The 11221-nt window shown below is 38.8% G+C and overlaps 1 protein-coding gene across 1 annotated transcript in view; it reads left to right on the top strand.

The window, feature by feature from the left end:
• The window catches only part of LOC105048268 (kinesin-like protein KIN-13B), a 177306-nt gene extending 169840 nt beyond the window's left edge, over positions 1-7466 (top strand). The window contains exon 13 of the mRNA XM_073250485.1: positions 6757-7466. Coding sequence (XP_073106586.1) covers positions 6757-6936 — 180 coding nt within the window. The 3' untranslated portion in view covers positions 6937-7466. The remainder of the gene's footprint in view (positions 1-6756) is intronic.
• The last annotated feature ends 3755 nt before the right edge of the window (positions 7467-11221 follow it).

Consider the following 11221-nt stretch of genomic DNA (forward strand, 5'->3'; position numbering starts at 1 on the left):
GCGGCCTCCTTTCAGACTCCTACAAGAGTCGGACTCCGTCCAAACTTCTACAACAGAATTGAATCTCGGACTCCTCCAACGTTCGACCTTCTCCAGTGTCCTCGAGACTCCTCCAGCGGACGAACCTCCACAGCACCATCCGAACTCCACTATCGGTCAACCCTCTGTTAGATTCCTCATGAAATCGAACTTCTCCAACAGAAAGTCTCCGTCTGAGCTTCTACAGCAGATGACTTTCGCCTGCAGCATCAACGTTCAAGGCTCCCGACAACAGTGGACTCGTCAGCAACCTCAAAAATATTCGAGCTTCTCTTAGATTGCAGAGACAGAGAGCCATTCCGCTCCATCAGACGTTCCAATCGAGTTTCAGCCATCAGGCCCGAACTCTCTGGTAAGTCACGACAATGGCCACTATCCCACTCTACTCTCTGTAACAGATTCCACGTGGCCCCACCACTCTCTGGCAAGTCACGACAACGGACACCACTCCACTCTCCATAACAAAGTCCACGTGGTTCTGAACGGCCCACTGATGCCACTACTCTCCGTAACAAACTCCGTGTGGTCCCGAACGGCCCACTACCAGGCAGTTACAGACGTCGATGTCAATCAGTTACACTCTCCGTCTATAAAAAGAAACCTCCAGATACATTCTTCTCTAAAGCTCTGAACTCTATCTCGAAACTCTGCTAAAATTTTATTCGAGTGCTCCATTTCTGTTAAGGCAGAGTACTGACTTGAGCATCGGAGGTCTTGTTGGAGCACCTCCAACTCCGTTTAGACTTCCTTGCAGGTCCCAGCGGCGGACGCGATCCCCTTGACTCCAGCTTCTCCGACGTCGGTGGAATTCTGCACCAACAGATTGTGTTTGGTAGCTGGCAATCTAAAGGGGCCCGACCAGATTACTACGTTTGGTACGTTCTTTGGATGGCAATCCAGATTATCTCCCAGAAAGTAATCCGGATTACCTAAGGAAAGGGTGGTTATCTAGATTATCAAATATTTGATAATTTGATAATAAAATATTTGGACAAAATTATCCTCATTAAAAAAAAAAACTAAACCCCTCTTTTCCTCAGTGGCTTTGCACTGAACACGCACCCCCACCCCCTGTGTGGCACCATCGCCACTCCTATGCACCTCCCCTCACCCCCTCCTTGTGTAGCGCCACCCGTCGCTCGCTACTACTCTGTGCTCTCCTCCCTTCATCTGTTGCGCCTCCTCTGTAACCCGTGGCTTTTCGTCCGACGGTGGGGATGCGATGGAGTTTCACTCGGGAGAGGTACCATCGGGGGATGCGGTGGAGTTCCACCCGAAGAGGTTTGGGTGCGCTGCGAGGATGGCGGTGGTGGGTACCGCTGGGGACACGGAAGGAAGGAGGAAATGGGTGGTGGAAGGAAGAAGAGAGAAATGGACACGGAAGAATGAAAGGGAAAAGGGTATTTTGGAAATTTGATGTTATATTACCAGTAATTTGATTATCATACCAAACATGTCCATCAAGATTCTCAGTAATTTTATTACAACATTATCTGCGTATACCAAATACAATAATCAACATCACTAGCAATTTAATGGTGGTAATCTATCCTGTAGGTAATCTAGATTACCTTTTAAGATTGTCTAGTGATGCACCAAAGGCAACCTTAGACATTTTCAAAAGAACATTGGCCTCCTGACCTTGGATTCAAATATCATAATTACTTGCCCTTAAATTCATTACTTTAATTTATTTCACTCAGAAAACATTTGGTCCAGTCTACCCTTAATAAAAGGCTTGAGTATTGGTTGCTTTCTTTCTTCTCTTAGCCTCACCCATGTTCACAATTAGACTTTTATTTTAGAAAAACTTCAAGCTTCTATAATCATATAAAGTAACAATGTCAAGACTAGAAGATGGAGATTTATGCCACCATTTCTAGATCTAAGTCTAACCAAAGAACCATCAATCCATTAACTTTAATATCCCAATGAAAATTGCATAGCTACATCCAAATTAGCCAAATATTTTATTTTCCACTGGCAATAAATCTTTCTTTTACTAACTCAAACTTTCCATTACAATAACTTTTGAATCCAAGCAAAATATTTGGAGCCTGTTCAAACCACCACACTTTCGCTGCATATTTTGATCTAAATTTATCAAATTTTATAGGTTTATCGAATGAATTCAAATAAGAATACTACTTTACATCAGAACCTAAAAAAAAAAATTAACCTTTCAAATTTTTGAATAGAATTAGAGCAAAACTTTGAGTTCTTTTGTCCTTACTTTGCCTCAAACATATTACACCAAAATTAAGTCTTAGTTTACTTCCTATGTTTGAGATCATTACATAAGTTTCATCATTCATCTAGAATCCAATATATCTAGAATTAATTTAAAGCAAATTAACCCTATATTTATCTGACAACCAATAAGATGATTCCAAATCAACTTTTCTTTATAAAATAATTAACTCAAATTTTCAACAAACTAGAGGTCCTCAAGTAAACATCCTTATGACTAAAATCAACTTGGTTATTTTTCATAGAACTTCCTTTACCGCAACCCTTAGCATTAATAAATAAATCAATATGAAATCTTGTCTTTTATTTGTTAAAACTCATATAAGTCTTTCAAAAATTTAACAATAGTCAGATATCTTGATCAGCTCAGAAACTTGACTTTAACTTAAAATAATTAATGCACTTAACTATCTCCAATAACATAAGGTAGATCAAGTAATCCAATCCAAAGATATTAATACAAATTATTAAAGACTCTACAGAGATGTATATGTCATACTCTCACAAAAAAAAATCCAATCTACCAATAGAACCAAATATATTCTTCATTTATTTGCAAGTTTCATACATGATCCTCTTATAGATTGAACGCTTAAAAATTATTCTCTCGTACGATGTAATTCTTTATTAGGTCACATCCCAAACTAATCCAAAATTATGATGATCCAATAATTAACATCAAAATTAAAAAAATCATTATAATCTTCATCCCTATCAAGTTTAGAATTTTCAAAATTATCTAAATAACAATTAAACGAGTATACTTAATATAATATGTCAATATATCCTACTTTATTCTAAGATTAACACCTCTCATACTTAGGTCAAATCTTACTTATTGAAATTCAAGCCATAACTCATCTAATTTTGTTGTACATATTGAATGCTACTCATTCATAAACTTCATCACAATACCCAGTGATCCGAAATCCAAACTTTGAATCCTTTCTAGTACTTCTATCATGTCGCTAGTCGCTTATACCATAGTCCCAAGTGATCATGATCTTATACTTAAATACCACTTGAGTCACAGTCCCTAATGATCATAATCATAAATTTTGATATTATTCTATCACATCCTTAGTAATCATAATCTTATGCTCAATACCCTTTAAGTCACAGTCTCCAAAAGTCATACTCTTAAGCTTTGATATTATTCTGTCATGCTTTATTGATCATTACCTAAAGTTTTGATATCATTTATGTCACAGTCCCTAAAGACCTTAAATCTAAGCTGTGATACCACTCTGTCATGCCTTGAACCCAGCACCCAGGTCGGGCATGCGATGGTTGCACACTCTTTGAGGCAAAACCCTAAAAATATGTAAGGCTTTATAATTTATTACAATACCTCAATATCCATAAATAATAATGATCTAAATTTTATAATAATTGATAAAACTTGCATGATTACAAATTTAATTTCTTTGATCATCCGATCAGTATCAATGATGCTTTATTTATTCATCTGCTCATCCGCGAATCTAAACCAAAATTAATCTTGAGTATCCTGCAATTTTGAGAAGAAGAGAAAAGAAGAGGATGAGCTTTACAGTTCAGGAAGAATCCTATATATCACATCAATATAATAATATAATCTAAAAATAATGACAAGCAATAAAACATAAAATCTCATGTTCAATATCCAGAATAATACAAATATCCATAAGTTATCTGTCTTATCAAAAAAGATGCATATCATGTGTTAACAGGTGAAATATTTTTATTCAGCATTAGTTTTTTTTGTCCTCTATTTTTTTTTATAATCATATGATCTTTAATCTTTTTCTTTTCGGCTTTGGACTAATCAAGATCATACCTCAATCTTTATCTAATCCAAATGTCTCACTTAAGTCATAAAGGCTGTTCCAAGCATAAACTCCTAGCGAACTATCTCAGGATGAGCTCCTGGCAGGCTGTCCCATGTATAAAAGCCCGTGGAGACTGTCTCAGGCATAAGCTTCTGACAGACTATTCCAAGCATGAGCTTGTAGCGGACTGTTCCAGACATGAGCTCCTGACGGACTATCCCAAGCATAAGCTCCTAGTTGGATGTTCCAGACATAAGCTCCTGATCGGTTGTCCACATGATGAGGCTAGTTCAAACCATGTCTTCATCCAATTTTTATATATTGATTTCATCATATTGATTTCAGTTTATGATGGATCAAGATAAGCATATTATATTCATACAATCATACTATCAATCAATGATATACATACGTAGTTAACACAATATATTCATGCTGAAAAATCATACCAGAACTAATAATATCTTAAACATCACAAAACCATCAACACGAATCCAACGATACAAATCCAATGATAAAAGTGACATATATAGTGGTGATCATATACAGGAATTCTTACCTTTATCGATGATCAATCCAAATATAGAAATTGACGAACTCCTCAACTAGAATTCGGAATCAAGGTGTTCCACTCGGTACCTTGTGTAGGTGGTCACACCTTTACATAGTCAAGATCAAATATAAAAATCATATATAGAGAAATTACAGATAAATACCTAAATATCATAAGTCGAGGACCTCTCTTAGAGTCAACCAATCGATCTGGGTTATGTAGGTATCTGGGCTCTCCACTGGTTCATCAGATTGTAGAGAGAAAAATAATCTAGAGAAAAAATTTTTAAAGATAGAAAATGGAGAAAAACTTACTAGGTTTACAGTCTAGGTCGCAAGAATTTTGCATGATTCCTCTTGTCCAAGGAATTATTCTTCTTTATTTTTAAATTAATATTATCAATTAAATCAAATAAATCAAGTTAATTACCTAGAATTCTCTATTGGAATTCACAAAGGTCCACCCCTAGTCTCAAAATCTTCCTTCTAGAATTTTTCATAATCCATCTAAAGAAAAATAATTAATTGGCGAACTAATAAAGAGAATTATTTTAGTAAAATAAACCAAAGAAGAGAGATAAGAGCCCTCTCTTCTCTTCTCTTTAATAGGAGGCTTGCTCCCTGTTGTCCCTCTCCCATGCATGGCCATGGAAGGCCGAGGCCAGCCATCCATGGTGGCTCTCAACTGTGGCGAAGCCACAGCCTTGATGACGGCCTCCAATGGCGGTTGTTGTTGGCGGCGATAGGTGAAACCAAGAACAAAATAGGGGCTGCCTTGTTTAAAGGTAAATCCGGTGTCCGCCGGCTCCAATCCGAGCATTGATGCGAGAGGATGATTGGGAGAAAGAAAGAAAGGGAGGAAAGGGGAAGAAGTTACCATGGTCCGGTGGAGACATAGGAGATCTCCGGCGATTTCTTCCCTAGGGCAACCCATGGAAAAAACCCCAAGAATTCCTGATGATTCACAACGATTTTTCAAGGCATTCAAGGTGGAGATCCAAGGGAGGGGAAGGGGATTTTATAGTTGGGATCTAGGGCTCCTAGAATCCCAATCCTATTCTGATTCAAAGAGGGAAGATGGATTCTATCGGGAGTTCTCTTCCGTTGAGTTCTTTCTTTCTTTTTTTTTTGTTTGCTTTAACGGTCGTGCAAGAGGAAAAAAATGGTCTTGGGCCTGGTTATTACAGTGTGAAATGATGATGACGATGGCAATGATGAAGATTTTCCTTTTTTTTTTTTTTGTGGGGGGTGGGTGTGGGTGGGGAAGGTGTGCACTGCATCATGAGTTGTCTTCAAAAATGCAACTCAGTTCTAATCATTCTCTAGTCACAACTTCCTTAGTCCTCACTTGATTGAATAACCTTGAATAACCCATCTTTTGTGGCAGTTAGTAATTGCTGAAGCAGCAGTGGTCCACATAGCTTGACCATCTTTTCCTTTTCAAATGTCTCTTGTACACTTCATTTTCTCCTTGGATAGTGATGCATCTGAATTTGTCTTCATCCAAATTCACCCATGTTTCCCATTATTTATTGGGTTTAGATAATAAAAATTCCATGCATATGCACTAAAAATTGATGACCAATACCTTAGACCCAATCATACCTGGTATGTTTTTTGACACCTGGAAAGTATGACAAGATCAGTTCTCTCTCTCTCGCCACACAACCCCCACCCCACCACCCCCCCTCCGATTTGCATAATGCATACATATCTCTTTGAGGAAGCACCGCTGAAAATGAAGGGGGACAAGGAAAAGAGAATATACATGGCATTCAAAGTATATGGTCTCAAAAACTACGTCACTTGCCTCTCGATGCTTGATGTAGGATTTGCTAGAAAAACCATAGTGGTTCATGTGTTTGAGCCTGAAAAGCTGACTGATCATCATATAAATTATTGGTTGGCTCTGGGGGTTTTCAGTCCCTTGAGAGGCCGTGGTCTCTGTAAAGGCCCCTGTACCAGTACAACAAAAAGAAAGTACTACAGTAAACAAGCGAGAATCTGAATGGTTCTAACTTAGACTCCCTGTTCATGTGTCTCATTCAGTCCTTTCTAGCAATCTTTGATTATCCATTTACATCTGTTATATTTGTTTATCCAGGAGATGAAGTTGTTGGATGAAGCAGATCAACCTGGTAACCAGCTAGATGAGTACGTCTCTAGATTGAATGCCATTCTCTCTCAGAAGGAAGCTGGAATTGTAAAATTGCAGGCATGTTTAGCTCATTTTCAGAGGCGTTTGACTGAGCACAATGTTTTGGTTTCATCTCTTGGCCCGTGAGCTTTATATGAGGCCAGCGGTTGAACCTACTGGAATGCGCATGGTTGCATGATGTGCCATATTAAGCATGACGAACTGGTGCTTTTGAGCACTGAATTGAGAGCCTGCTGTGTGAGATCACGATGGTGAGAAAATGTGCTGCCTTTTTCTGATTTATACAGTTGCAAGTCAAAAGCTGTGGTGGTTGCAGTTTCTTGACAATTGTGTGCGCTGCAGCTTTTCCTTGGGTGAATCGGTAACTTTGGCAGTTTATTGTTGCTGTTTTCTTTGTTTCTTTCTTTGCTTAGCAATTATTTGTAAAGCTCTTGGAGCTACAATGGTTATGTGATAAGAAAGAAGCACTATTTTGTATGGTACAATTATTTTAGAAAATTTTAGCAATTTTGAGCCTTTCTAAAACTGTCTTCTTGTTTCAATTCCATTTTATTGTTGGGTGAGTTACCAGTTACCACCCCAACATTATGTTTGTGATCCTGTAATTGGTCATATACATATTAATTTTAATGAAAACCTAATATCAGGAACGTTAACTAAGAGTATCTTGTCATCATAGTTCTACCAACGTGCTGCTGCTACTCTTGATGTTGTGACTTGGGGGTGCATTGTAGTTTTACTGAGACTGGTGACTTGCAGAACCTGATGTTAGAAAAAGGGTTACCCTAAGCAGGAGATATTATTGCAAAACTCACTTTACAGGTCATGCAACCTGTGAAGTGAGTTTTGCAATAGTCCCAGAACGGCTGTATGAATTATGAGAAGCCTTTGAGCAGCTATTTTGTTACCCTGATTTCATTCAGATTATATGCTACCACTTACATTAAACAGCCTAACAAATGTCTGTTTCCTTGTGACATCTCTATGGTCAATTGTTGCATTCCTTCCACATCACTAACTCTTTAACACCATGGAACCATCTTCTTAGATCTCCAAGCGACCCAAAAATCTTCCTTAAGGTTCAGTAATGCTTTAGTCTAATATCATGGATGTCATTGGAATATATTTTGAGAGAGAGAGGCTGTTGTTTGTCTAGCTGTTGACTGGAAGTTTTTGAGGGGAAAATAAGGATACCATAATGGCCACTATGGATGTTATGGCAAAATTAAACGATAATGACATTAAAACATGGTTATTTGGTTATGCTGTTGTTTATGGAACGTCATGTTTTACTAAATAAGCTTGTCTTATAAATTTTAATTCGACAACATGTAAGTTGAGAATGTTAGAATTGGCCATTATTCATGTCATAGAATGGTCAGAATAAGCTCGTCTTATAAATTTTGCGTAAAAGAGATCTTTGCAGCTGTTATCATAGTTGAGAGATTGGAATTGTCAGTATTTTAAACATCGTTGTCTTGTTCGCATGAATGGGAAGGTTATCAGTTTAGGAGGCTTGTCAACATTTATCTTGACTAAATTAATGTTTTTCAGATAAAAAGCCATAAAACAGCTAACTCCTTTGGAACCATCATCAGGGTGGTGTCTACTACCGTAGCTAAACAGGTTACATGACCATGATACCTTCTAGTTAATTTTGTTAATCGCTACCCTCTATAGGGGAAGAGCACTAACGATGCGACTAAACGAAAAAGAATTCATTGGTAGATCTGGCATTGGCATTTGAGTTTTAGGTAATTATGCTGGTGGAACTCTGGCCGCTGCTGAGGTGGAGTAGAATATAATAGTTAAAGAGTTCCGTAGCGTGCTTATTAGTCAGATTTCTATTTAATTTTTAATTTTAAAATAAAATATAGAAACTAAGATAAAAACTATATCTTGTTCCATTATTTTTTTATTTTAAAATTATTTATATTATTTCTTAAAAAGATAAAGCAAGAAATCTTTAACTTCGATATTTCTAAATCATATTTTTTACCATCATCTTTTTTTTTCTTTTTTTTTTTTATACAAGCAGGCTATCACACCGTTCTAGTGTAAGTATAGCCCAAGAAATCAGAATATAAAATGTCTCATGGGGCCTGAAAGCAATCATCGCCTTGACACCAGGTCCAGTCTTCGATATACTAGGTAATAAAAGATACAATCCAATCTGCGACGCTGTTCACCTACCGAAAGACATGCCTGATAGACATTACGGAGGCATGGTGAAGGGACATCTAGATATCATGAAGCAGTGAATGAACCTCCAGAATTTTCACCTCATCTCCGATCTAGCTGATGACTGTGGTGGAGTTATCATCAACAAAGATCCTCTCCGCTTGTAACTCCTATCTCGCATAGATGATGTCCATCCAAGCAACACGAGCTTCGCTTCAGGAACAAACGGCTTGAAAAGATTAAAGCCCTCGGTAGCCAACAGCCTGGCATTCAGGCCCCCGATAACATAGCTCACACCTTCCCTACCATTCCTAAGACTACTATTAAAGTTGACCTTGACAAACCCCGAGGGAGGGGCTCTTAGAAAATCAAAAAATTCCTCCGCATCGCTGCAGGCACAGCAAAGGAAATCGGGGTGACAAGAGACGTGCCAATAGTATCAAAGCAGCTGTACTCCTCAGCTAAACAACATGCTTTCTCCAACATCCGATGCATAGGTACAACCTTAGCTTTAAAAATCAGGCTATTTTTCGATAGGCAGATTTGATAAGCGATGTACACCATCCTAGTATCCCAGGGTGAGCCCTTGATCATACTTTGCAGAGTGCATCCAGGAAGGAAGAAAGCTAAGGGCTACTATTTGCCCCCTAAGGCTGGCCACCCGCCATACCTTAAATCAAACACGCCCTCTGGGCATGCTCCATCAATCCATCCTTTAGTCCACAGATTGGACAGGTGGCTGAAAGCTCCATCCCTTTATCCTTGAGAAGTGTTTGAGTTGGCAGTTGATTCTAGACAACCTTTTGAGAAAAGTCAAATCCTAGGATGGACAGCCATTCGCCAGATCCAAACAGCCTTGATCTTCCTTTCTAGCACTGGTCTGCTTATCTCATGAGGGTTTTTGCAGGGATCTTAGGATAGTAAGACTGGCCCCACATCCTCAAATTATGACTTCGATAGATAGAAATCAGGATGAAAAGAATCATGTTAGCAAACAAGCTATCGAAGAGATGGGTGACATCTTGAGCCCTCCAACCTCTACCATTGACTGTGATCAGGTCATAGACTCGCATGTGGTCATCCACCTCCATGTTGATATAGGTCAGCCAACATGAGAGGAGCAACCCGGAAAGCCAAGTGTCCTGGCTTACATCAACAAAAGTTTGTCTCTAGTCAACCATTTGACCTAGGCACCATTGTTAGGCTGCAAATACAAATCTCATGAAGTAGCAGCCGCGATCAATCCAGATCTCGAACCACTGGCTCCAAGCCCCATATCGAGGCTTCATCACCCTGCTTCACAAGCAATTAGGCTGAATAAGGAATCTCATAACATGTCTGACAAGCATAACCTCCCATCTAACCAGTAGGGATTAGATCTCTGGGCCCACATCCAGCACATACTGGTAGACTGCTTGTTAGGAGAGCAAGTGAAGCCCCTGACCTTCCTATCTAGTGCCCACAGAAAATTTTGGAACTACTGCTCCAAGTATCTAAGATAAGAGTATGGCACAACAATATTCACAAGAAGGTAGATTAGAATGGAACTCATGATTGATCTCACGAGGATAGTCCTCTCTATCATGGAGAAGGTGTTGGGAATAGTATCCCAAAGCCAATCGTCAGCTTGTTGACGGTTGTGCTCTTGTTGTATTAGTATATAAATTATAAATAAATAAAATTATTTTGATATTTTTCACCACAAATTATTTCATCTTCTAATGAACTCCTGTGTTGTGGTGAAGTTCTTAGGACTATTTAGACTCGATAAAGGAGAATTTGTCGTTTAGTCCTTAAACCTGTTCACGACCAAATGATACGTTGTTACCAAAGACAACAATGTTTATCGAGAATAGGTCGTTGTATGCCATATAGGTTGGTTGTCCTCTTAACCAAGGAGTGTGGAGACACTGGTATGGCATACAGGTGAGATGTAAGGATACATCTGCACTGAACGTGACCGACTCCGGAGCTATCTCTGCTGTCAAGATTTGCTCCGATGGGATATGGGTATAAATGTCCCTCCGATCTGAGACCGCCACGATGACTTGCAAGCAACTCACTGTACTTAGGCACTGGACTACCTAATTTCTAATTCAGTGATGGAAAGCTGCTGGGTGTAGTCAAGTACTTGACTTATCGGTGCGTGTGTCAAGATGGGATTGACCACTCCAGTTCAAGAGCTGTGTACAGTCGTGTTTCAATTTAGCAAAATCTTGACCAGGGTAGT

Source organism: Elaeis guineensis, unplaced genomic scaffold (assembly GCF_000442705.2).
Source record: "Elaeis guineensis isolate ETL-2024a unplaced genomic scaffold, EG11 Super_Scaffold_1000033, whole genome shotgun sequence".
Taxonomy (NCBI): Eukaryota; Viridiplantae; Streptophyta; class Magnoliopsida; order Arecales; family Arecaceae; genus Elaeis; species Elaeis guineensis.